Below are 27,230 nucleotides of genomic sequence, written 5' to 3'. Positions count from 1 at the left end.
CACTTCTCTCTCTCCCATCTATGTTCTCACTTCAGATAGTTCAGATTATTTTGCATAGACCCCCAAAATGTCTAAATTTGCTTTTTTCCCCCTATGGATTGTTTATGCAGATCTCCATTTTTCAGACCTTTAGTTTCTCTGTCTCCACTATCCTGATGTTCCTGTGTCCTGGGAAAAATCCTAGGTGGATTAATTTGTTTATGATAAGCGGCTACTTGGTGATACTTTTCCTTCCAGGTAAAAAGTATCTATCTTTATTAATTCAGAAGTTAATTTTTAAGCTGCTTTTGGTGAGCAGAGGAAAGTATGTATTTTTCAAACGACTTCAGTGGGAGGTGACCTAGAGTGACCATGCCAGAGTTGACTCCTTCAGCTGCAGCCTTAAGAACAAGGAGATGGGAAGAACAAGAAGCTATGTGCAATAGTGCCTTACACAGATTGTAGGGAGAGGAAGTATGAGGTCTGAGAGCCACTGCAACACTGAAAATAAAAGCACGGGCTGTTTATACACATAAGCAACAGTCTAAAATATGTCTGCTGAAATATAATAGCGCTGTAAGCCTTCCTGAAAAGAAAATGAATGGTGCCTGGCTTTATCCCATTGAAAATGCTGCCCAGAGACATTAATAATTAATTTATAATATGTCCACTTTCAGGCCAATACAGTGGCTAAGTAATATTCTCCATCTTCTTCATTGCTTATGCAGTAAACTGGGAAGGGTAACTTTGAAATTACATTGACTTGCAATATAGCAAATGAAAGAACCATCTGGTATTCTGTCTAGAAACAGTGGTAGTTTGAAAATAGGAGAAAAGAAATTGTGTGATTGTACAATCAAAGGTTTGATATGGTGGAACCCCTGAGAATTCTCTTATTTCCTAGGATATTAGGAATGTTATTTCTTAAAGCATGTTCAATTTAATTTCACTTTAATATATGATATAAACCTACAATTAGACATTTTGGGGTGAGCTGAAAAGAAGAGAATGTCGAAAAATAAGTGCCCTCTTTCTTCAAGAAGTTAGAAATCACTATTAACCCATGGATTTCTTTGCTCACTTGTTTCTCAACTTAGTTCATTCTTATGGGCAACATATAGACCATCACATCCAGAGAAACACTCAAGTATAGTCAGACACACCCACACCCCTCAATTCATTGGCACACAGAGATGTCTTATAAAGAATGAAAGACAACATTCAGCTTCTCAGCAGAATTCATGGGCCATGTTATTTCTGGTGCACTTACCTGCCCATAAAATGCCACACGATAGTAGCGACCAAACAGCCGCTTCTCTGAATTCACCACCTCTGCCACTTTCAGGTATGACCGATGAATGTCGTAGTAGAGATCTGACAATTTCTGAAACCATAAGTGAAAGAGTTTCATGAAGATGATGCTGATATACAAATAGGGAGTTTTTAATTTTGAAAACTGTAAGTTTTTCCAATTCAGCAGAGTATATTTTAGCTAACTTCTAGGGGGCTAGAATACATACTTTGAAGTCTCGTTGTTTCTCAAAGACAGCAATGATGGGCTTGTTGACATCAGCAATGAGTTCGTATCGCTCAGACTTCCAGAGAAACTCCACGCACATGTATAGCTGCTCCACCAGGATATTCTGCAATTTCCCCCAATCAAAATGAGATTTTACATGATTAAGGTTGTGGCTCATGCCTGAAATTTGGTTTCAAAACTGTTGTATTGTCAAGCTTTTTCCTCTGTTACTAGCATTTAAAACCCAGCAGGGGACCGTGGTGTCATCTTGGATTCTTGCCTATCTGCATTTCCATTACCTAAATAGTGCCCCAAAAGTGCTAATTTAAGTCTTTGAAATGCCTTCAGATCTTTCTTCCCATTCCCTCTGCTACTGACTTATGTACTCCCTGATCCCTGAAATAGTTTTGAGCGAATCTGTTTCCCCTTTCCAATCGCTGCTCTCCAGTAATCTTTCTTTGGAAAACATACATCTGATCATGCAATCTCCAGTGCCTTAAACCGATGTGGGAACTCCAGTATGTAAACTGTTGTCCAAACTCTAGCATGGCATTCAAGAAGCTCCACAATCAGGAACCAACCCCCCTTTTGGTGACTCCTTCTTTCAATGCTCTGTCCTTGACTTTGGAGTTTGGCCATACCATATACCACTCCATTACTGGAATACTCTGACCTCCATACTTTTGCCTGTGTTATAGCTGCCCCTATAAGAACCTTTTCTCTTACTTCACACCTTCAAATCCTATCGAGACTCAGCACACAAAATATGAAGAGCTTTTATTTACATTCCATTCATTGCCGTTTCAACCACCTTCACGTAAAAACAAATTTCCCCTTTTAATTGCAATTGTAGATGATACCTAGATTTAGTGACTGGGCATCTGTTTTTGCCTGGTCATTCATCACCCTGTAGGAACTCTGTTTTTCTCAAGATTCTAAGTTCTCTGAGAACAGGAATTATGCTTTATTTTTTTTCAGCCCTTACCTCAATTTCTTTCATATACTAGCGGTTTAATAAATTTCCAAATGAATAAAGTTGTATAAGCTTTAAAGGAAATGTATAATATTGTTGGAATGTTTTCAACAATTTCTTTTAAGAAAAGGTTCTTAAACATTATTTTAAATAGTTAACATAAATATGTAACTATATTTACTCTGTTTGTTGGCAATATATACTAAATTGATATAGAACCATATGTAAAATTGTACAAAATTCATCTGAAAATTTACTTTCTGCATAATTTTTTCATTTATGTAGTACTAAGTCTTAAAATTAGTTTATAAAATATTTTACTTACTTAATGAGAGGAGTTCTATTTAATTCATGAGATTTATTGCTAAGTAATTCCCAATAGGAAGTTTTTTTTTTTTTTTTTGAGACAGAGTCTTGTTCTGTCATCCAGGCTGGAGTGCAGTGGCATGATCTCGGCTCACTGCAACATCCACCTCCTGGGTTCAAGTGATTCTCCTGCCTCAGCCTCCTGAGTAGCTGGGATTACAGGCTCCCACCACCATGCCTGGCTAATTTTTGTATTTTTAGTAGAGACGGGGTTTCATCATGTTGGCCAGGCTGGTCTCGAACTCCTGACCTCAGGTGATCCGCCCACCTCGGTCTTCCAAAGTGCTGGGATTACAGGCATGAGCCACCACGCCCGGCCAGAAAGTTTCTTTTTTAATTAATGAAAAATAAATCTGGTTATGTTCCATAACAGAAGGTTTTCTGCAGAAACTAATGAACTTTTATATCCAATTGCATTTGTAAATAAACTTGCTGATGCTTTTAGAAAAGAACCTATGATCAGTTCACGAAATTTAGCATCCCTTATCACCTTTACCAAAATATGGGGGATTTTGTCTTACAGAAGAGCGGACAATATACATTTGAGCCCATCTTAGAGAAGTAAAACTTGGTTTAAATTTTCACTGAAGTCTGGTATCTACTAATCTTGGCTTAATTTTAGCCTGCATTTCATTTTGTCTAATTAAATCATATTATAGAATAGTTTTAAGCTTGCTTCTCCCTTATTTAGCTTAATGTCACAAGCCAATACATCTCTTTAGTTACTGTACATGAGATAATTTTGGTCTAACCTCATTGTACGGTGTATCCTGCATTCCGGAATCCTCTTTCATCGCTCCTTCTTCCTTAATGTTTGGTGTAATGCTCAAAAAGGCTGGCCATCCCATAGAGAACATGCCTTGGGAGGACCAAGAAGAATAAAACATTATTATCTGAGACAGATTTTGCTTAGATCAGATAATGCCTTTCTTCATGATGTTACCAACTGGTAGTATTATAAAGCTCACACAATCAACAAGATGGTTGGATTATGACTATTGATACTCTCTGCCGGGCAAACAATATTCTTCTTTTTATAATTTTTGTATCATTTTCAGGTGACACTTTTTATAAAGAGATAGCATGGGATTATAAACAGAACATAAGATTTGTGGTAGATGTTATAGTTCCAATCTTCTGGTTTAATTAATCTCTGAGACTGTGTCCCTCTTTTGTTAAACTGGGGACATTAATATCTATCTCAAAGGATGTTGAAAGGATTCAAAACATTAATATTTGAGAAAATACCTGGTACGCTCAGCACATTATAAAGAAAATGCTTGTAGTTGGGTGGAGTAATGGGTGCCTGTAATCCCAGCTACTTAGGAGGCTGAGGCAGGAGGATTGCTTGAGCCTAGGAGTTTGAGGCTAAAGTGGGTTATCTCCCTGCCATTGTACTCCAGCCTGGGTGAAAGAGTAAGAACCTGTCTCTCCCCCAACGCCCCCAAAAAGAGAATGCCCAGCCATTGCACTCCAGCTTGGGTGACAAAGTGAGACGCTATCTCTCTCCTATGCCCCCCTAAAAGACAAGAGAATGCCCAATACTTGCTTTTTTTTTTTTGAGATGGAGTTTCACTCTTGTTACCCAGGCTGGAGTGCAATGGCATGATCTTGGCTCACTGCAAACTCCGCCTCCTCGGTTCAAGCGATTCTCCTGCCTCAGCCTCCCAAGTAGCTGGGATTACAGGCACCTGCCACCAAACCCAGCTAATTTTTTTGTATTTTTAGTAGAGATGGGGTTTCATCATGTTGGCCAGGCTGGTCTTGAACTCCTGACCTCAGGTGATCCAGCCGGCTCAGCCTCCCAAAGTGCTGGGATTACAGGCATGAGCCACCATGCCTGGCCAATACTTGCTATTTTCACTCTTTTATATTATGTAGAAACCTCAAATATTCTTAGTATCTTAGCCACCAAGATTTAAAACGGTCTGTCTCTACAGATGCATGTGAAAGCAGTTTATAATGGGTAACATTCCCAGAGGAGGGATCAGATCTGAATGGTGGGGAATGTGAGTGACTAGGACTAGCTGAAGTGCACAGCAGCCCCTGAGCTTTGGCTCCGACACAAGCTAACCATGACATGTGGGGCAGATTATTTAGCTTCTCTTGGTTTTCTCAGCTATAAACAGGGGGTGAAAATAGCAACGAACTCACAGACTTGTTACTGGCAACTAGCTGAGATACTGCTGGGACAGGGCTTAGTGTGATGCCTTCTATGTAGTAAGTGCTTTTTAAGTTATAGCTAATACTTTTGTGGAATGATTTTGTTTTTAATAATCAGCTCATTGGTTATGTAACTAAATGATCACTCCCAAAACATGCTAGAAATTATAAATATAATAGTTATTGCAATCTAATCCTTGCTTTTATGTATTTTTTTTCTTTTTATAATAATATCAAACATATATTAAACTATATGAGAGCTAATTGTAGGAGAAGTCACAACATACTTCTTGCCGGATGATGATCACTTTGTTTATTTTTTATTTTTATCTTTTTGAGATGGATTCTCACTGTGTTGCCAGGCTGGAGTGCAGTGGCATGATCTTGACTCACTGCAAACTCCACCGCCTGGGTTCAAGCAATTCTGCCTGAGCCTTCCCAGTAGCTGGGACTGCAGGTGCGTGCCACCATGCCTGGCTAAGTTTAGTATTTTTAGTAGGGACAGGGTTTCACCATGTTGGCCAGGATGGTCTCGATCTCTGGACCTTGTGATTCACCTGCCTCGGCTTCCCAAAGTGCTGGGATTACAGGTGTGAGCCACTGCGCCCGACCAATGATCACTTACAAGTACAACTGGAGCAGCTGTACTTTCTGGGCTCACCCATATTCACCTATATGCATACCATTGTGCACATTGTTAGGGAAGGGATAGTTTACTCCTTTGACTAAAAAATATCAAAATAGCAAACTGTATGAAGGGCTTCAAATATGTGCCAATGACATTCACATATATGCTGATGATATATGCTAATCAGAATATGCTAATGCATCAAAGCACATAACATTGGCTTATGTATCATCAGATAGATATATGTTAATGTATCATAGATGGTCACCTTCCCAAGCTTAAAGTTTAATAAACAAAGATATCCTTTTCTTGATGGGCACATTATATTCTCATAACACTTTAGGTCTAACACTGGGCATTTAAAGCATTTTGAATATCAAAGATTCACACAACTTTTTAGGAGATGCGTTTCCACAGGCTCTCAAACTAACACCTGCTTTTATCAGTTCCTTAGTTTTGTTCTTAGAATTCGAAAGTCTTTATGGAACATTATGGCAGCTGGTTATGATAAGCAATAGATGCGGAAGGACATGTTAAATAAGGCAATGATATTTTTGACAACTTGTATATAAAAATCAGGCTAAATGGGAAGTGGAACACTAAGCAAGAAGATTCCTGAATTTTAGGGTGGACATGAGCCACGGTGCCACATCCGGCTTCTTCTTCAAGGTCCTCAAACAAGTAGCCTCACTGTCCCTCAGTTTGCTTTGGTCATTTGGTTCAAATGTCTTATATGCAAAATCTACTGAGACTTTTCAGAAAACATACAAATATTTAAATGAATAAGGGATGAATTATGTTTCTGAAATATAGCAAGTAAAGTCCATTTACATTTAAAGTATTTTGATTTTCCACATCTAAAAATGTATTTCTGTTGTTTGTATACTGACTTTTCCACTGCATTTGGAAGTTAAACCAGTGTTATCAAATAGACTACAGTTCATAAAATTTGGGTTCGAACAAATTTTTGCAAGACAATATAGATTAAATGTGTTAACTATATCACCCATTTTTTTGTGCAGAGAGTAACTCTTTAGTCATCATAATTTCAAAAAATCAGACATTAACAATGAAATATTTCTAAAGGAAATCTGTACCATATGCCATATGTTATAAATTGTCAGTTTATACTTTTGAAAAATGAAATGGAACATGCTGATTTTAAAGTCTTACATATACATTATATGTATATGTCTTCATTTTTCTTTTCTTTTCTTTCTTTTTTTTTTTGAGATGGAGCCTCACTCTGTTGCCCAGGCTGGTATACAGTGGTGTGATCTTGGCTCACTGCAACCTCCGCCTCCTGGGTTCAAGCAATTCTCCTGCTTCAGTCTCCCAAGTAGCTGGGATTACAGGTGCCTGCCACCATGCCCAGCTAATTTTTGTATTTTTAGTAGAGACCAGGTTTCACCATGTTGGCCAGGCTGGTCTCAAACTCCTGACCTCAAGTGATCCACCCACCTTCGCCTCCCAAGTGCTAGGATTACAGGCATGAGTCATCATGCCTGGCCCTATTTTTTATTTGAAATAAACACTTCTGTTACATTTAAAAATAAAAATAGTTTCCTCTTGCAATTTCAAACAAGTCATCAATTTCAGAATAAAATCCCTATGGCAGACTGGCATACAGATTGGTAGCTAAATTAAATATGGCCATAACCCATACACTTGAATGTTGGAGAACACACAGTTCTATTTGCTGACAACTTTTCAGTTATTTAAATTTCATAAATTTTGGATGGGATTTCTGAATGGCAGGAGTTTAAGTTTTTGGCAGAGTAAGTTGTGTAGATCTGAGATAGTTTTTGCTTCTAAGAATCTATTAAAGAAGGTTTCACTGAACTAGAATTTATTCAGCAGGTTGATTTCTTCTGCATTGGGGTAAATGAGCAGTTAGATCACTCACTTCCTCCACTGGGAGTTGTTAGTAATGAGTTGCTATCACAAGGGTGGGTATCCTCCGGGAGCAGGGATGCTGTGCAAATCTTTTCCATTTTCCAGTAACCTATGGTAGTGCAAGATGAGGTTAGGACATTGCTACATGTTTATGTTAATACAAGCTTTTGAGACTACAAATCGTTAGCCAATGCATTCTCGTTTTGAACTAAGAAGCTGACCATCCAGTTAGCCTTTGCTGTACATGGAATAAACATATCAATGACATGATAGACTGAAAATGTTAAAAGTACAGCATAATTAGAAGTATCTGTGAAAGCGATTATTACTTAAACATAACAGATTAATGAACTGTAAAATTAATACGTTATTTCTATTAGGCTTCCACGTGTTGATATCTGGGCTTTTTGCCTTCCTCACATGGTGATCTTACCCTTTCTTTTCAGATATTCTGCAATGAGAGCAGCAATATGGATGTAACACATGGCAGCCTGTAACGAGAAAGAAAATAAAGAGGCTGAGGGGATGGAGTTTAATATAATGAGCGTTAGTCTTCCAAGTCGAGCCAGTATTCCATGTCAGAATATGTTATGTGGAAGGATCCTTTGTAATCATGGAATTGAAAGCAAGAATCAGTTGTATTTCCAAAAACTTCACCGTCAAGAATAAGATGAGTATTTCGGTTTTTGTTTATTTGTTTGTTCTTGATTAGTTTGGAGCTGTGTGAAGGAGCTGGCCTGAAGAATTTTCCCACAGAATTATCTTCCTTTATGTCTAAGCCTAGATTAAAAAGAACATAGGTCTTCTTTTATAATTAGAACTGTAACTGTATATCGAGATATAAATTGGAAATAAAAATAATCTGCTTTCTAAATAACTTTTTTTTTTTTACCTCCAGGAATAGCCCCTCTGAATTTGTGTTGCCTTTAAAATGGTCACCTCACAGGTGTGACCTAATGTAACACCTGTGCTCCCCACAAACCAGATTATATGGGTGATGTTATAGTTTACTCTAATATCTCTTATGAAGCACTGAACATTGCTGAACACATATTAAAACTTGACTTGCTGAAGATTCCAAATGACTTCAGCTTTTTCCTTTTTAGGTTTCATGGAGGAATGTCATCATTTTCAGAGCAGCCCAAGGGCTTCTCATTCTTGTCCTCACTAAACTGCTGCCAAGCCAGCCTTCTGGTTTCCATTCCAGAGTCGCTGATTACCACATGTGTTTAGGAGAACTTCAGAGTTAGGGACTATCCTAGACTATCCTAGACAAATTAATCTCCTCCCACAAGAAACACAGTTCTGGAATAGAATAGAACTTCCCATTTGGAACTCAGAAGCCCTTGGGTGCTGTGAATTGCTGCATATGATCCACCCAGTATTGAAACTGACATAAAAAGTTAAGTGTTAACGTCTAATCTTCACACAGTGGTCTCTCCTCAAGTGGCACTAAAGATCATTAATTTTTCCATGGCCAGTTCAGACTAGCTGTAAATGAGGACAGATTCCCCCTACTGAGTTTACTCACTACGGTGGCAAGCTTCCCCATTCTACTCTAGTTGCAGAGAAGTTTTAAAACACAGAACATTAATTTAATGACTCAATTCTCAGACACTCTTACCACACTCCTCCTCAGCCTCAGGTTTTTAGCATTCAGTGCTGCATTACAATTTATACACCTGCAGTTGCCCCCACTGACTCTGGCCTTTATTTGATGTCAATTACTTAGAGCCAGGTATCCTTGAATGCTATATGCAAGTTTGTTGTATATAACCTATAGCTGAGTGAAGTCTAGATTAGTGGAAAAACATGGCATCATTTTCTAGTCCATGCTGTAAATGAAGATTCAATTTTCCTGATAAAGAGGATAATACTGATGGCGAATGACTGAGCCTTTGCTAATCACCTCAGATAAGTCTCCGTTTCTGGCGTGAATCTTGGCCATACTTTCCAGCCAGGTCCTCCGTAGTTCGGGAGTGCTTGCATAGGAGTTTGCAAGGCTGTACTGTAGATCCACCAGCATCTCAGGGTCCTTTTCATGCTCCTTCATCTGAGCCGTGGCCATCAAAACAGTCCTTATACGCTTAGTTAGGTCTTTCACCTCTGCTGGGAAATTGCTGTTCTTTGGAAAAGAGAGAGCCTGGGTCATTATCTGTTTAGAATCTGTAAATTAACTGACTTCAAGTTATGCTATTAATTGTGGCTAGGCATCACAGTTTGGCACATTCCATATATAGTATAAATGTGTGCACTCTATATATGTGCATTCTATGTTTTATGACTGTGGATATACACATTTCAAGATTACAATTTCAGGAGGCTCTATTCTTTTGTCTTCAAGCACAACTTTTAGTAAAACATCCTGATTTCTTTGAGGTATTCCCCTTCCTCGCTCTAGTTCATGTGATTTGAACAGGTCTGACTTTGCTCCTAGGGATCATGGGTGGCATGCAACACTGGCCCGACCAATTCTATTGTTTGATCCTCTAGGCTACAGCGATTGGTTTAGGGATAAGCATAGGATTTAATCTTGATCAAAGAAATTCAGTTGTGGGACTTAATCTGGAACTATCAAACAAGGTGATTTTCTACTAAGACCCTACCATGGTCCTTAAAATTTCTGAGAACATGCCTAGGGGGCATAGCCTGTCAACAGCAATGCAAACAATAAACTTGATACAAGTAGTTTACTTTGAGAAGTGCTCAAAGCTCAATGTCTCAATAAACGAAATAAACAATTTTTTTTTTCTTAGAGACAAGGTCCTGTTCTGTTACCCAGACTGGAGTGCAGTGCTGCCATCATAGCCCACTGCAGCCTCAAACCCAAACTCTTGGCCTCATGCGATCGTCCTGCCTTGGCTTCTCAAAGTGCTGAGATTACAGACATAAGCCACTGTACCTGGTCTATTTTTATAATTTTGATATCTCACAAAAAGAATCCACTTCAGTTTTTAAAAAATGCTTTTGTAAAAGCCCACCAAGCATTTCTTACTTTCATTTGCTTGTCTCCATTGGCGAAATTATTGGTAATTGCAAGCGAATGTTGAAACCGAGAGCCTCCAATCCCAGCATCGGCTATTAGCTGGCTCACAGCTTTGATGAGCTGGAAGAGAAAAAAAATGAACTCTGAAAAATAAGATCAGAAACAGTATTCTTAAAGACATCCACTGGGCTGGGTAAATGTATTATTAGTTTCTCCCCGTAGGTCCAATGAGAGAAGTGTTTATGCATTAAATCTCCAGAAGGTATTATTAAATCTAGGGCGCTTCCTATAATCTTAAATACCTAAAAGAGGCTGTAGGAACCTTGGAGTCTTGGGATGCCTAGAAGAAAAAAATTAGGTCTGGAATTTGGTGAGGTTTGGCCTGCTAGAGCGAGCCATGTGTTCCTGCGTTGCTTATTCCATGTGATTCTTATTTCCTCGCAGAAGAAAGGACAGTACAAGTGGAGATACTCTGCAGATTTCTGCCCAGCTGTGCTTCTCCTATTAAACAGAACTGAGTGCTACAGCGTATTCAAGGAGGACTCTGGTGGAGGAGTTAGTGACGGTTGCCCTGAGGACAGATGGCTGTAAGCACTGCTGAAACAGATCAGTGGTTTTAACAACAGCATTAATGAACATTGGCAGCACTTACTTGTAAGTGGGACCGGACAATTGACTTCTGCTTGTTAAATTCAAAATTCTTCCTCATGAAAAAGTACAGAAGGGCTGAGGCTTCTGTCTGAGTTGACCGTGACCTGTGGTTACAGCATTTTAGGACTTCGTAGCAGAATGATCCACAGAGGTCAGCAGGCCCTTGAAAGAATGCTGAAGGAAACTGCAGAAATGGAAGAAAGGGTGAAGGGAGCAACATGCCTTCATTTTGCTCTGTTCGTTCTCATATTGTAAAATTCCCTAGAACAATATCCTTCTTCTTTTTTGTTTCAACCTAGTCTTTTTTTTTTTTTTTTTTATTTCAATTAAAACCTTATTATATCACTTGTATATTCTCTTTTTTTAACTTTACACAATGGATTGAAAAAGAAATAAAGAAATATTCTTTTTTTTTTTTTTTTCATTTGCAAGTGAGGAGGCTATAATTTATTAAGGTCTATGTTAGCATTTGCCTTCTTTTCCTGGATATAATTATTCTCTACATTGTAAGTATCGCTTGTGTCAGCAACTGATGACAATCACAGGTGTTATTTACAAGCATCCTCAAAGGTGGTGGCTGTATCCACTTTAATATGGAATCTTTAACTTGACATGGATGAATATGCCGGTTCAAGATGTGCATTTTACCTAACTTGATGACACAAACACCGGTAACTCAAAGAATTGGTGACCAGATGCTAATTGGTCACCAGATGCTAATACTTTCTGGTATTTGAGCAGACAAATTGTCAAGGCTGTACACTCATTTTGAGACCAGGAATCAATGTCTAATAAAACCCAAATTCAAGAAAACAATCCTTCTTCTCTCCCTACTGAGAGATGCAAGGATTCCTGTGGGTTTACTGTGATCCTACCTAAGCTTCATTGAAACCTGGAAGATCCTTACCTTGCACACAAACAGTCTCAAGGAGGCAAACACATGCTTCAGTGCTGTGGCTGACTGATTGACTTGGAAAAAGAGCATGTAGGTGTCAAAGACCCTTTTCATCAATGAATTTTGACAGTCAGATTGTTGGAGTTGTCTCTGGAAATTCAATGCAGATGTTATTCAGGATAAGTGAAAGAATATTTACATTCTATCAAAAAATGTTTATTGTGAACCTATTATGTGGTAAGGCACAATTCTGAGTGCTGGAAATAAAAGATTGAATAAGGAGACACAGTTCATGTTTACTGTGAAACTTACATAGCGGTGATTGAAAAAAACATGACAAATTGAAATAGACTAGGATGATGTAATTGCAAGTAGTTGCTTTGGGGATAGGATTACTTCCATAGATAGTCAGCAAAGACCTCTCTAATGGATAAATTGGCACGTGAGCTCAAGGAGCCTGTCCTGGAGAGATCCGGGAGGATTGTCCTGTGGGGGAGAAATAGCTGGTACAAGTGCCTGGATTTGCAGAGGAGCTTGTGAGTTCAGGGTTGAGAAAGAAAAGCAGAATAGCTGGTGCAATGGTGAGTGGGGTGGGGTCAGGGGAGAAATGGGAGATGAGGTTACACGTTCTCAAAGGCACTAGTAAAGTCCTTAAAATGTGTGAGATTTGAGCAACATTTTCATGGCCCAATAAAGAATCAATATAGTCATTGCTTTCTCTATCACCATGCTGACATTTCACCTGAAAATAGGGCTTTCTTGGCATAATTATGCTGTTTGGCGTAGACTTTATTCGAAGAATCTAAATTTTCCTGGCTCAGTCATTTTATTTTCCTTTTTTTTTGAGACAAGGTCTCACTCTGTCACCTGAGCTGGAGTGTAGTGGCACAATCATAGCTCACTGCAACCTCCACTTCCTGGGCTCCAGTGATCCCCCCACTTCAGCCTTCTGAATAGCGGGGACTACAGGCATGTGCCACCACAGTTGACTAATTTTTCAATTGTTTATAAAGACAAAGTTTTACTATATTGCCGAGGCTGTCCTGGAACTCCTGGCTCAAGAGATGCTCCCGCCTTGGCCTCTCAAAGTGCTGGAATAACAGGCATGAGCCACCACAACTGGCCCTGGCTCAGTCCTTAATGTGCTAGCCTAGGTGTTTAAGCTCATTTGGTAGAGCTCCATATGTTTTTAATAGCTTTACTGAAGTATAATTGACATGCAATAAATCGAACACATGTGACGAGTACAATTTAATAAGTCTGACACTGGCATACACCCGTGAAACCATCGCCACAATCAAGATAATGAACATATCCATCACTCCCAAAAGTTTATAAATTCTTTTTTTTTTTTTTTTGTAATTCCTTCCTCCCACTCTTCCTCCACATCCCTAGGCAACCATTGATTAGCTTTTTGTTTTCATCATTTACATTTTCTAAAATTTTATATAAATGAAATAATATATACTGAATGATACAGTATATAACCTTTTAAAATTCGGTTTCTTGGGTTTCACCCACGTTATAGTATGTATCAGTAGTTTATTTCTCTTAACTGCTGAGTAGTATTCTATTGTATGGATAAACAACAGATTTCTAAATCTACCTGTTGATGTATACTTGATTTATGTACATGCACATAACTTGAGTTAGGTATGGGCACATATGCTATATGCACAAAGCTGCCATGCATATTTGTGTACAAAGCCTTGTGTGGATATATGCTTTCACTTTTCCTGGGTAAATACCTAGTATAGTATTAGAATGGCTGGTCATATGATAGCTGCATGATTAACTTTTTCAGAGACTGCCATGCTGTTCTCCCACATGTTTTTATCACTTTGCATTCCCACTGTCAATCAATGGGAGTTCCAGTTTCTCCACATCCTTGCCAAAACTTTAGATGGTCACTTTTTTTAAATTTAGCCATTCTAAGTAGTGATAATCATTTCGTCAAAGATATCCAAATGTCAAATAAGTACACAAAAAAGTGCTCAATATTATTAGTTTTTTTGGATCTAGTTGTAAATTTAATACATCTCTGCCTCTTCTACTGAAAAATTACAGAGTCACACTCTTACTCAGCTCAGCTTGCCTGAGAGTGAAGCAAGATAAATGAGGAAGAAAGACTATTTGACAATAGTAAAATGCATACACGTACATATCAAGCAAACATTAATCAACCTGTGATAAAATCAAAATCTCACCTTTAACATGTTTTCCACTCACACTTGGGTTGATTTATGTAAGGTTAATTGATTTCATAAATAATTTTTAAAAAACATGTTTTTGACTTCACATGGCTTTTCTACCTTACATTTCATCATTTTTGCAGAAAATGTTAAGATCATATTCACCTGGTGAGTCTGAGTGAAGAGGGATAACAGGTCTAGAATAGTGAGGCAAACCTCCGTGGCTATATTGGCCTCAGTGTCTACGTGGTGCACGATGTCTATTTCATTGGAGTTGCCTACAAAATACAAAGTAAAACATGCATAAAATCTAAGACAATGCTTTGTAGCCTATAAAGGATTTCCTTCCATTACAATATATTCAAAGTTTACTGGCATTTTGATTAATAATTTATTAAATCAAAATGTTTTTGTTTGTTCAGTTTCTTTATTGGTTGAATTAAAAATACTAGAGTCTTTAGTGTATGTGCCCTTTGCATATATTAGCTGTGGGGTTTCCATTGTTTCTGAGTTGTTTTCCATTAATTTGGCCAAAGACAGGGTCATATTTCTTTCATAATCAGGCTGTCTCAAGTTCTAGGATTCTGGGCTAATAAATGAAATGTACAGTCTCAGTGGACTATCTGTATGTCCCCTCAGAAACTCACAAAGTGCATTTATAGGTTAAGGCAAATACCTTCAAACAAGTAACTGTGGGCCATGCGCCCATAATTGCTAACAATCTATCAGTGAAAAGAGTCAAACTTCGTAAAATATTTGAAGAGATTTATTGTGAGCCAAATATGAGTGATCATGGCCTGTGACATAGCCCTCAGGAAACCCTGAGAACATGTGCCCAAGGCGTTTGGGCTACAACTGGGTTTTATACATTTTAGGGGCACATAAGACATCAGTCAGTACATGTAAGATGTACATTGGTTTGGACTGGAAAGTGAAAGAGGGGTTCTTCCAGGTTATAGGTGGATTTAAAGATTTTCTGATCGGCCATTGGTTGAAATAGTTTATACAGAGACCTGGAATCAATAAAAAGGAAACGTCTGGGTTAAGATAAGGGATGGTGGAGACCAAGGTTCTTATTATGTAGATGAAGCCTCCAAATGGCAGACTTCAGAGAGAACAGATTGTAAATTTTTCTTATAAGACTGAAAAAGGCGCCAGACTCTCAGTTGATTCTCTCCTGGATCAAGAAGAAGACCTGGAAAGGGAAAGGGGATTCTTTACAGAATGCAGATTTTTCCCCACAAGAGACAACTCTGCAGGGCTGTTTCCAGATACGGGAAACAAACATATTTGAAGGTAAAATATTTTGATTTCTTTCCTCAGCTGTCATGTCTTGTTATGCCAGAGTTAGGTTGGAAAGTAAGTCATGTTATATACGGTTCACTGAAACCCATCTGATGAGACTTTATAGTTGGTAAGGTGTGACTTTCCAAGCCCCTTAAGAATTTGGGCAAGAAAAGAAAACAGGTCAGAGTTTAGTCTTCAAATTATATACTATAAAACGCTGGCCTCCATTTTCCCCTCATTCACAAGCTGGAGTGTGTGTATCTCTAGAGTCAAGATGTCATCCTGCTGCTTCTAGGACGTGAGCAACTTTATCCCCTCCCCACAAAGGAAGCAGTAATCATCTGGTTGACAGCAGCCCCCATGACCTGCACAATGCTGAAAGTCACTTGTTTCCAGGGGAGCTGTGCTAAACATGTGATATTGAGGGTTTTGCCTCTCCCCTTTCTTCCCCATCGGGCACTACATTTTTTTTTAACCACTCCCTGGTGAGGCTTTCCTCTAAGAAATATTCCCAGAGCTACATTACACCTTAAAAGCAGTGGTGTTAGTGCATTTCATGTCCTACACATACCTAGAGAAAAAATGGTAACCCTCTTGTTCCTATTATTTTTGGTTTACTTACTGGTCATGGTATTGTCTAGCATCTGTAAGAGTTTGGGGTTAGAAAGTGCATTTTTGCCTCGAATTATTGGTAAAGTTTGTGATCTGTGCTGTTTATGGCCTTCATGACTGGAAGTGGAGTGCATCCTGAAAATCAGATGAGAAAAGTGGTTAGAGTTATTTGCGGATGTTGTAACCAAAGAGTATTTGTTCATTCAAATATTCTAGATTGAGTCAAATATTAAAAAATAATTTTGAAAGCAAATTTTTATTACAATTATTAATTACAGGTGACATTATGAGAGGGACTATTTTAAAGTACTTTTGGATAAATTTTCTTTAAGCCAGGAATAGGGTTCAGAAAGATAATATATAGAATAACAGATCCTCGAATAAAATCTATTCAAGCACATTCATTATTATTTATGAAATAATAGGATTCCATGAATGTTAAGTTGACTGCTGGCTGATCAGGAAGGCACAGTTGTGGACATTAAAAAGTACAGTAGGAAAGTATTTTTAAGAGATAAAGTGTAAAATCAGGTTCTAAAACAACCCTTGCTTTCCTAGGTATTTGTATTTGGAAATTCCTGTTGATTTATCATTTCATTGGTGTCGTGGCCACAGGGGGCTGACAGGTGATGGTTGTGGGAGGTAGGTAGTTGAGGGACCTCTGTGCCTTTGTGCTTCCAGGGCAATGACAATTGTCTGCAATGACTCATTCAACATCCCACGGGACTTCCAGCTGGGAAAAATGAGCTGGTATTACTGTAGAGCTAAGAATATTTCCTACTCCTGACTTTATCATTTGGCCAAGGAAATAGACTGATAATTCTTGGGATATGTGCTGTCATAAAAACTATTTATAAAAACACTTATGCAAGGAAAGCAGCATTTGGAAATACCCTAAAGTAGCTCCTAATTCCTCCTTTAGGCCTTAACTTAGACATGAGGCAGTGGTCTTCTCTTTCTCCCACTCTTCAAGGCTGATTTGTTTCTGGATAGATCAGGAAACCTGGATGGATGGAGATTCAGGGGATGTGACTTTGGCTTTCAATAGCCAGGGACGCCTGGGTCATTCCTGAAGTTAGAAGGAGTGAGTGATTCTTTGGCTGTAGGGCTTAGGCATTTGGATTGGGTAATTTCTAGGTTTTGAGTGCAGCATAGTCTGAACTTGTGGAGGAAAAGCCCTGGTTTCTAGGAGGTGAGGGTCAGAAATGGCCAGGACCTGACCAGATGTTTCAGGAGGAGCCTGAAATCTAACGCACCACACATCTACAAAACTTCAGTGACCTCGGGTGGCTCACTATTATTATTAAACATGGAAATTAATTCTTTACTGTCCTTTATGTTATTATATTTTACAAAAAAAGAAGTCCATTACATTTTTTTTCATTTACTTTCTCTTAAGGGGCCAATTTCAAGGGGTTCCCATACAGGGAGGCAAAATTTATTCTACGATTTGTTAGCTATGTACTCCTCTCATATTTCTTTCTAAAACCCTTCCTAAAATATTCATAATATATACTGTGATCACGCCTCTGGGAAGAATAAATCAAAGTGGGGGCAATTTTCGCAAAGAATTCTCATTTACAAGACCCAGAGGAGCTCTGAGGTAGAATTTCAGGGTGAATGTTTTCCATTGGTTAGGCTGGTAAAAGATGACTCCAGATCCTATCTGCTAGTCAAATCAGTCTAATGAGTAGGAAATCTAAAGTGGGTTATGGGACCATCCATGCTTCCTCGTTGCCTTTGACTCTTTAAAAAACAATTTCACCTTTAAGAATATTGCAAAAATCTTATAATTACTGAAAAGCCTAGGGAGACATGAACCCAGGTTTTGTTTTGTCACTGGAAGATTAGATAGCATTAAAAGAGGCATTTATTGGACTTAGGTCTATATTTCAAGTTTCATTAAATGAGAATACTCATTAATGTTCAGTCTATGCAATGGATGGTGCTCTAAGTGCACACGTATATGGTGTAATCCTTATCTCTTTAGTCTTTAAGTAGGGTAAAGTGTCTAAGAAGTTTCTTAAGACAGACAGGAAATTATTTGAAATCTGCACTTGGTTTGAATATATAAACAGAAATTGTGTGTGTGTGTGTGTGTGTGTGTGTACGTTTACCTTGGACATATGCATATATAGACACACACACACACACACACACACACACACACACACACACACAGAGCTATATACAATTTTAAATACCAAGCAAATGTGACATTACCATTGTGACAAGAGACCTGATGTCTGGCAGGAAGGATTGGATCCTTTGAGAGTTCCATTGTTCTGGGTGGACTGCACAAATTTAAATGCAGCAGCAATTTTTCTGCAATGAAAATGGAAGTTTTAATCATAGCTCAGTGTTTGTAATTTACATATAAAAATGAATGGCAACTGACAAAATGATTACTGAATAATGAAATATTTCACATGCTATGAATTAATGAAAAATAAAACCCTGTTTTCTTTTGGAAATTGAAAATTGGGATTTAGTGAAGGTTCTGCAAATGTTGTTTCATGAAAAAATGACGACAGTGCAAAGTTATTTCAGATTACTTCTTTTTTTTAGTTTACTTGAAATGTTTTCTGAAATAGGTATCTTTCAAGTTATATTTACATATTGATAAATTAATTCCAAAGATAGATGAAATGTGGTTTTCTTTTAAAAATAAGTGATTTTCTCCCTAGACAACATGAACTGTTCCTAGATCTACAACATGTATGAGGCAATCTTCAAACTTTTGTGTCTAATGTGAAGTCAACCTAATAATCTTTATTTGCATTTTAAGATTGCTAATATATATTTATAACTCTAACCTGATACATTAATACATGTCATATGTTTTTTAAAAGACCAGATTAACCTATTGGAATTTAAAATTATTACCTTATTATATTGCGTTTTCCTAGGTATCTGAAATTTTGAAGGCAAACCCTAGAAAGAAAAACAAAACACATTCTAATTATTCATATTCTTTCATTATACAAACTGTTCATCTAAGTATATTGAAAGAAAAATACTAAACTTGCTTTAAATAGTTCATGTATTATCGATGATAACTTACTACATGGGTTCTTGAAATGATACATGGTATAGTGGACTGTTTAGAAGTTTCCAGAAAAAAGTGTTATGTCATCAACTCTAAAACTTACTCCAAGATGCTGAAGAAGTCGGACACCTCTGGACTGGGAGCCCTCTGCCAGTAGGCAATCAGGGTCTCTAGAAGGAAACACCAGGTAGCATGAGAATCTGAAGAATTTTTTCCCGTTTTTCAAAAAAATTAATTTTAAAACGTTCTCTTTACCATACGAAATTGTTTTCATAATGTGAAGAAAACACATCAGGAGACTCCTGGTTTCTGCTTGATCTAACTTGTCGAATCGAAGAGTTGAGCCAATCAAAGACAAGGGTCTTGGGATCTGGGAATTCAAGAACCAATCAGGATTGAGTGAGAGCGAGTGACCTCTGCCTCGTCATGCTCAGTAGGTTTGGGAGGGAAGTCATACCTTTTCACAGTTGTCCGTCTTCTCACTGCTCTTCTCATTGGTACTTGGATTGGAGTCAAGACTTGCTAAAGATGCTCTGGAGTCAGCATGGTTTACTGTAGAAATAGCTATTGATGAAAATGCTGTAAACATAAGCCACAGCACACATGTGGGAATGAGATGTATGGGCACACACACAAAAAAAAGGTTCACATGATGAACCAAAAAGATGTTGATTACTGAGGTGGCAGCAGTGTCGTGAAAGACCAACATAACAGCGTCTGGGGTTGGCATTAAAGATACGCAGTGTTTTAGGCATTATTACAATGGCCATTAAAGATTTAAAATTTGGACCATTATAGGTAGAAGTAAACAAAGCTTCTTCCTTTGATTTCTCAAGATGCTTTTTAAATTAGGACAGCTCTTGTTTTAAAAATGCTTTAGTAAAAGTTCATAAAGATACTTTTGGGAAGCAGCTTTCAACTTTTGACTGTTTATGAGAAATTGAAATGACATTTCCAAAACAGTTCTTAAAAATAATCCTTGAAGTTGAAAAGCCATTATCTTTTAAAAGGCTGTCTGCAATGAAAACTTAAAGATGGTTTCCAGAATAAAGCAATTTGATAACATCTAAGTAGACTGCTCTTTAAGCCAAGTAAAAATGAACACTAAGTAGAAGAGGAAGTCACTGGATGGAATTCAAAGAAATATGTAAAAAGACTCTTTGGTTGTATAAATGTAGTATACTTTGCCACAGAGATTATGCATAATGAATTGTGGACTGAGTAAAAAGCACAATGATTATACAATGTAAACATGGATGAGTGTTAAAAATAAGTGTTCTCGGAAGATCTCAAGTACCTGCTATGGAATTTAAAACATCTTTAGAAAATGATGTATCCACGGAGTTTGCATGTTTCATAGCTGTCTGGCCCTGAAATCCTCCATTGGTGCTTAGATCATCTCTAGAGCCCTGTATTCAAAGGGTAGTAAAGATTAATGGGAATCATGGTATTTCAACATTGTTAAACCACATATGCCTTCTTCATTACACTTCCAATTAAGTGATATTTCACTTGTTCTTTTACATCCCTGCAAAGGTTTTCTGCTAAAGTAGCAGTGAAAATGAATACAGCTAAAACCATACTCGTAGTTATAATTTGATTTATGTGACCTTTTTACAATTTTGTCGAAAGAATCTTTTAGATACGGATATACAACTACATGGCTGGATTGGTTACTGATATATTCATGGTTCACATTATAGATATCATTATTACCATGAGTTATCTTATGCACATTACTAACAACTACATTTTATTTTATTATTTAAGAGGCAGAGTATTACTCTGTTACCCAGGCTAGAGTGCAATGGCATGATCACAGCTCACTGCAGCCTCAACCTCCTGGCTCAAGTGATGCTCCTACCTTAACCTCCTGAGTAGCTGGGACTACAGGTATGTGCCACCATGCCCAGTTAATTTTTAAAATTTCTTATTTGTAGAGGTGGGGTCTTGCTATGTTGCTCAGGATGGTCTTGAACTCCTGGCCTCAAGTGATCCTCTCACCTCAGTCTCCCAAAGTTGTTGGGATTAGTAATGTGAGCCACCATATCTGGCCTACAACTATGTTTTAAATATTTATTATTTGCCAGGCTCTATAATTGTTTTCTAGTATACAATTTAATCCTCATAAAGATGCTGTGATTTAGGTATTTTATTCCATTTTATAACGAAGGAAATGGAGGCTTAAGGAGGTTGGCTAACTTGTTTACAGTCACTCAGATAGTCACTGACACTGCTGGGATTTGAACAAGGTAAAAAAAAAAAATCCATAGGCCATAGCTCCTAACTCCTAGATGGTAATACCTTTCTGGTATTATTGGATTCAGCACTGTGTTATCTCATCTGAGATTTGAACATGGCAACATATCTCTATTGGACTGTGTGTAGTCACTGTAGTGCTTCAGTGGAGGAAGGATTATAGTCACTCCCAGGTTGTGACTACAAATAAGGCATTTGGCTATTTATTCTGACACCAGGTGGGCATGTAGGTAATGTAGAAAGTGGTAGGGGAAGGTGTCCACTGAGAAGGGGGCCATAATTGCTACAGAGGAACCTGTAAGAGCTGGAAAGAACTGGAGTTATACAGAGAACAGAGGGAAATGAAAGCCAAATGCTGAAGGCTGGATCACGCAGAAGGCTAAAGGGACCTATCTGGAACAAATGGCACATTGATGTGAGTACACAGCAGAAAGTGTTGTTCAATTCCTAGTATGTTCACAGATGAGAAGCAATGGCTATCTAGGGCAAAAAATAATTTAAAAGACAAATTCTTTATTAACATATAAATGTGACATATTGTGCAAACGTACCTGATTAGATGTATTGACAGTAAAAGGATACAGGTCCTTCAGATAAATCCTTGGCATATTGTCCAGCAGCATGCCATACAGGGGCATGTATAAACTTGCTATCTGGGCCTGCTTTCTCTAGGTGAAAAGGTAGCCAAAAGAAATCATTCACATAAAAATCAATAGGCTTGTCGGCATCATATGCATTTAATGCAGTGAGCCATTAAATGGTGTTTAGGGAAGGCAGAAAGGCAGATCACTTACTGGCTCTCTGTATCGATCATCAAATGAATGCTTAGCCATTAGATTTTTTAGGACCGCTAAAGCTAAGTGTCTGACATCTTGGTCTTCCTGCAGGGCAAAGCCAACTTCTCGGAGCAGAATTCCGATTAAGAAGTGTTTGCGACAAAATTCATTCGTGACTGAATATTCAGGCATATCTTTGTGAGGAAGGAAAATAACTCATGTTATTGGAAATCAAATGATCACTTTATAATTCAGATGTATACACCAAACAACAACCATCAACTTCTTTTACCACTAGGAGGGATTCAGGAATAGTCTTGCTACAGAAATGAAGTGTGTTGTATCCTCAAGGAGCATTCAGTAAGAGGACTATTCTGTGCATGCAAACACAAATACAGGTACAAACTAACACACATCAACTGTTGAATTCCATAATAACAGCATATTTACAGGATTATAGGAGTTGAGAGGGGAAAAACAAATTTTCTGCTTGAAGGAGTCAGGAAATGTTATCAGTAGGAATCTGTCAAGATGAGCCTCTGAGGATGCTTAAAGTTTGGAGGTGCAGATCTTTGTGGGAACAGATAGAGGTGGTGGAGAAGGGACAGGAGGCTGGAAGAAGTGACTGGATTTTCGACGACACAGAATTCTGAAAGCACAGGTATGGAAGGGAGCAGGTATGGAGAGGAGCACAGGTATGTGGGAATCAATAAGCACAGTGGCTACAAGAGTAATGGTGAGAGAATTAGGCTTGAGAGGCTGGGGCTAGATGATAGAGAAACAGTACAATTTCCTTAGCTGGCGTCTAGGTCCCTCTCCATTTGTGTTTATTTCTGAGAGCTTTGAGATCAGTGCCCTGATAAGTCTTGTGCTTTACTAACTTATTAATATAGTGTGGCAGGATGTAAATGAATTAGACTGCCAGGAGATGTGGGGTGAGGGATACAATACAGGATATTGCAGCAATGTGGGAGGGAGGGGGTGAGTGACAACATGTTATCTGGGCTGGGGTAGCAGAAACTGAGTGGTAGGAGTTAATCACTAGGAAAAGCTGGCTGAAGTATGTGAGGGGGCAAGGAGAGGGAAAAGTCACTGCCAAATTTTGACCATGAATTATAGAGAAAACAATGTTAAAATTTCCAGTAATAGTGGATTTATTCAAATTGTCCAAAGGATTTTTAAAATGTAACCATTAATAATTGTACTTGCACCTACAAGAATACATAGGGAGAAAGATCTTTGACACTGGCATTGGCAATGATTTTATGAATATCACCCAAAAAACACAGTAAACAAAACAAAAATAGACAAGTAGGATTATATCAAATTAAAAAGTTTCTGGACAGCAAAAGACTCAATCCACAAGGTAAAAAAGCAAACTATGGATTGGGAGAAAAATGCTTGCAAACCATATACCTGATAAGGGGCGGATACCCAAACTCTACAAGGAACTCATACCATATAATGGCAACAGGCAAACAAAGAAACAACCAAAAAATCCACCAAATTTAAAAAATGGGCAAAGGATCTGAATAGACATTTTTTGAAAGAAGACATACAAATGTCCAAAAGATATAGATGATCAAAATCACTGATCATCAAGGAAATGCAAATAAAAACCACAACGTGCTATTACTTCATACCTGTTAGGATGGCTATTATCAGAAAGTCAAACGAGAACAAGTGTTGGTGAGGGTGTAAACAAAGGGGAACCCTTGAACACTATTGGTGGAATACAGTCATTATAGAAAATAGTATAGAAGGTCCCCAAAAAACTAAGAATATTGCCACTATATGATCTAGCAATCCAACTTCTGGGTATATATCCAAAAGAATTCAGATCACTATGTTGAAGAGATATCTGCACTTTCATGTTCGTTGCAGTATTATTCACAATAGCCAAGTATGGAAACGACCCAGGTGACTGATCATAGGTGAATGGATTAAAAAATGATATATACATACAATGGAGTATTATTCAGCCTCANAAAAAAAAAAAAAACCAGGAGAAAATCCTACCATTTGTGACAATGCAGATGAACCTAAAAGTCATTATGCTAAGTGAAATAAGCCAAACACAGAAGGACACATACTGCATGATCTCAGCTAATATGTGGAATCTAAAGAATCAAACTCTGGTGGACAGTAAGAGACTACTTAATGGGTACAATGTATATTATTTGAATGATGGATATCCTAAAAGCCTTGGCTTCACCACTATGCAACTATGCATGTAACAAAATTACACTTGAGTTTCTACAAAAACAATTAAAGAAGCTAAATTCAGAAGCACAGAGTATAAAGATGGCTGCCATGGGCTGGGGAATGGGAGAAATTGTTGGGGGGGATTTTAATCAAAGGGTGCAAACTTTAGTTATAAGATGAATAAATTGTGGAGGTCAAATGTGAAGCTTGGTAAGAATTGTTAATAATACTATACTGTATATTTGGTATTTGTTAAGTGAGTAGACCTTAATTGTTCTCATTGCACAGACTTAAAAAACAGAACTATATGAGGTGATGATGTGTTAGCTTGATTGGTAATCATTTCACAATGCATACATATATCAAAACATCATGTTTTCCACCTTAAATATATAAAATTATTATTATTTTTTGAGACAGAGTCTCACTCTCTTGCCTAGGCTGGAGTGCAGAGGCATGATCTCTGCTCACTGCAACCTCTGCCTCCAGGGTTCAAGGGATTCTTGTGCCTGAGACTCCCAAGAAGCTGAGATTACAGGCGTGCACCACCATGACCAGCTAATTTTTGTATTTTTGGTAGAGATTGGGTTTCACCATGTTGGCCAGGCTGATCTTGAACTCCTGGCCTCAAGTGATACACCCACCTCGGCCTCCCAAAGTGCTGAGATTACAGGACTCAGCCACCGCGCCTAGTCCAATTTTTGTCAATTTTACCTCAATAAGGCTGGAGGAAAACAGTAGTACTAGCAGTCATGCATACAACCTGCTGTGTGCTAGCATTAGGCTAAGCACTTTATGTGCATTATCCCATTTGATATGCGGGACAACCCATAAGGAAGGTATGATTAATATAATTAACTATTAGAATATTCCAGCTCATAAAATGACCAATAGCAAATTAAATATACTGACTTAGCCGCCATAAAGGGACTACTGAATATGGAAATTCAGGAATGTGGCAGTTCAAGAAATTAAAATCACAGGGCTTCAGATTAAATTTCTCAGCGACATAGTAATATTCAGGATCCAGGAATAGAACACAACTTTTAAATTCCCATCTATGACTACAGAAAAGGTTTGCCAAGACCATTTTAAGTTATTAACCCATTTCGGATAAAAATAAACTTATATCTTCTGTCTTAACAAGATTGATCAAACAGGGCTGTGGTTTAGCAAAGGAATCATATCATCTAAAGTCAGTTACATTGAACAAGCATGCTATTATATATATGTGGCAATTTCATTTACAATAAAAATAAATAAATAATTCCTCTGGAGAATGTGAAAGAATTGAAATTAGGGAATCATTTCAATAATTGAAATTAGGGAATTCAGAAGTTGACAAGAAAACAATTCAGTCAACTTTTGCAATTTTTATTATATGATATTAAATATCTGAATATTTATTAGCACCCAGAAGCTGGAAATTTATAGTATTTATAGTTGTCAATATTATTAGATTAATAGGTAGTTTCCCATGCTTGGATAAGATATCACTTACCTGATGCATGCAATTCTTGAGTTGATTCTGAAGGTGTCAAAGGATCTGAATTTAATATAAACAAACAAAAAGTTCAGATATATACATACACATACTCAGATACATATATATTCATGATGTGTAATTTATACTGAACAGTTAAACTATATTACTAAAAATGTGAGTCTTCAGTGTTGCCTTTTTTCAAGGAGAATGTCTTAGGTTATTTGTTTTCTTCACTTTATTTTTTGAGATGGAGTCTGGCTCTGTCACCCAAGCTGGAGTGCAGTGGCACGATCTCGGCTTACTGCAACCTTCGCCTTCTGGGTTCAAGAGATTCTCCTGTCTCAGCCTCCTGAGTAACTGGGATTACAGGTGTCCACCACTGCGCCTGACTAATTTTTGTATTTTTAATAGAGATGTGTTTTTGCCACGTTGGCCACGGCTGGTCTCAAACTCCTGACCTCAAGTGATCCACCCGCCTTGGCCTCCCAAAGTGCTGGGATTACAGGCATGAACTAACGCACCCTGCCTATTTGTTTTCTTAAAAAAGAAGGTCATGAGCAGAATTATTCTAATTCTTAGCCTTCTACTTGAGCGTCTATTTTTCTATCACAACTCTGCTTGCTATGAAACATATTTTCATGTTCATTATTTATAGTACCAGATCTACAAAGAGACTATCGGGCTTTTCTCTGAGCTATTGACTAATAGTAAGTAATGTGGTTTGACTGTGTCCTCACCCAAATTTCATCTTGAATTGTAATCCACACATGTTAGGGGAGGTACCTGGCAGGAGGCGATTGGATCATGGGCAGATCCCCCCATGCTGTTCTCATGATAGTGAGTTCTCTTGAGAGCTGATGCTTTTAAAGTGTGGCACCTCCTTGCTCTCTCCCTTTCTCTCTCCTGCCGCCATGTGAAGAAGGTCCTTACTTCGCCTTTACCTTCCGCCTTGATTGTAAGTTTCCTGAGGCCACCCAGCCATATGGCACTGTGAGTCAATTAAACCTTCTTTCTTCATAAATTGCCCAGTCTTAGGTAGTTCTTTATAGCAGTGTGAAAATGGACTAATACAGTAAGCAATTGAAATGAAAATGACCAAATAAAGATTTGGTCCTCTTGAATATCTCAACCTGCCTGGCTAACCAAAATAACTTGGCACTAATTTATAAGAAAAAAAGGAAATTCAGAACAAAGTAAAAACCAAAAAATGTTACTATCTAATATATAATTTCTACCCGATTTTCCATGAAATATGCTACATAAATTAGAAAAAGTTGAGATAACATTATATAGATTATATTTAAGATT

The 27,230-nt window shown here is 37.9% G+C and overlaps 1 protein-coding gene across 11 annotated transcripts in view; it reads right to left on the bottom strand.

Annotated features, from left to right (window-relative positions):
- Positions 1 to 27,230, bottom strand: part of DOCK10 (dedicator of cytokinesis 10) — a 277,707-nt gene that overhangs the window by 20,383 nt on the left and 230,094 nt on the right. For 8 of the 11 annotated variants that reach the window (XM_017529018.2, XM_017529020.2, XM_017529013.2 and 5 more), the window contains exons 31-50: positions 25,938 to 25,982; positions 22,250 to 22,425; positions 22,007 to 22,123; positions 20,494 to 20,605; positions 19,654 to 19,775; positions 19,452 to 19,566; positions 19,300 to 19,366; positions 19,034 to 19,081; positions 18,371 to 18,472; positions 16,158 to 16,282; positions 14,414 to 14,526; positions 12,069 to 12,206; positions 11,163 to 11,345; positions 10,520 to 10,630; positions 9,434 to 9,649; positions 7,958 to 8,015; positions 7,535 to 7,633; positions 3,590 to 3,696; positions 1,500 to 1,622; positions 1,250 to 1,363 (exon numbers count right to left, since the gene is read on the bottom strand). In XM_017529018.2, the coding sequence (XP_017384507.1) occupies positions 1,250 to 1,363; positions 1,500 to 1,622; positions 3,590 to 3,696; positions 7,535 to 7,633; positions 7,958 to 8,015; positions 9,434 to 9,649; positions 10,520 to 10,630; positions 11,163 to 11,345; positions 12,069 to 12,206; positions 14,414 to 14,526; positions 16,158 to 16,282; positions 18,371 to 18,472; positions 19,034 to 19,081; positions 19,300 to 19,366; positions 19,452 to 19,566; positions 19,654 to 19,775; positions 20,494 to 20,605; positions 22,007 to 22,123; positions 22,250 to 22,425; positions 25,938 to 25,982 (2,291 nt within the window). The remainder of the gene's footprint in view (positions 1 to 1,249; positions 1,364 to 1,499; positions 1,623 to 3,589; positions 3,697 to 7,534; positions 7,634 to 7,957; positions 8,016 to 9,433; positions 9,650 to 10,519; positions 10,631 to 11,162; positions 11,346 to 12,068; positions 12,207 to 14,413; positions 14,527 to 16,157; positions 16,283 to 18,370; positions 18,473 to 19,033; positions 19,082 to 19,299; positions 19,367 to 19,451; positions 19,567 to 19,653; positions 19,776 to 20,493; positions 20,606 to 22,006; positions 22,124 to 22,249; positions 22,426 to 25,937; positions 25,983 to 27,230) is intronic. The other 3 variants (XM_017529017.2, XM_017529022.2, XM_017529024.2) reach the window with 3 other exon arrangements.

The sequence above is a fragment of the Cebus imitator genome, unplaced genomic scaffold (assembly GCF_001604975.1).
Source record: "Cebus imitator isolate Cc_AM_T3 unplaced genomic scaffold, Cebus_imitator-1.0 Scaffold57, whole genome shotgun sequence".
Lineage (NCBI taxonomy): Eukaryota > Metazoa > Chordata > Mammalia > Primates > Cebidae > Cebus > Cebus imitator.
Note: the sequence above shows the minus strand (reverse complement) of the source record. Positions and strands in the feature narration are given on the sequence as shown.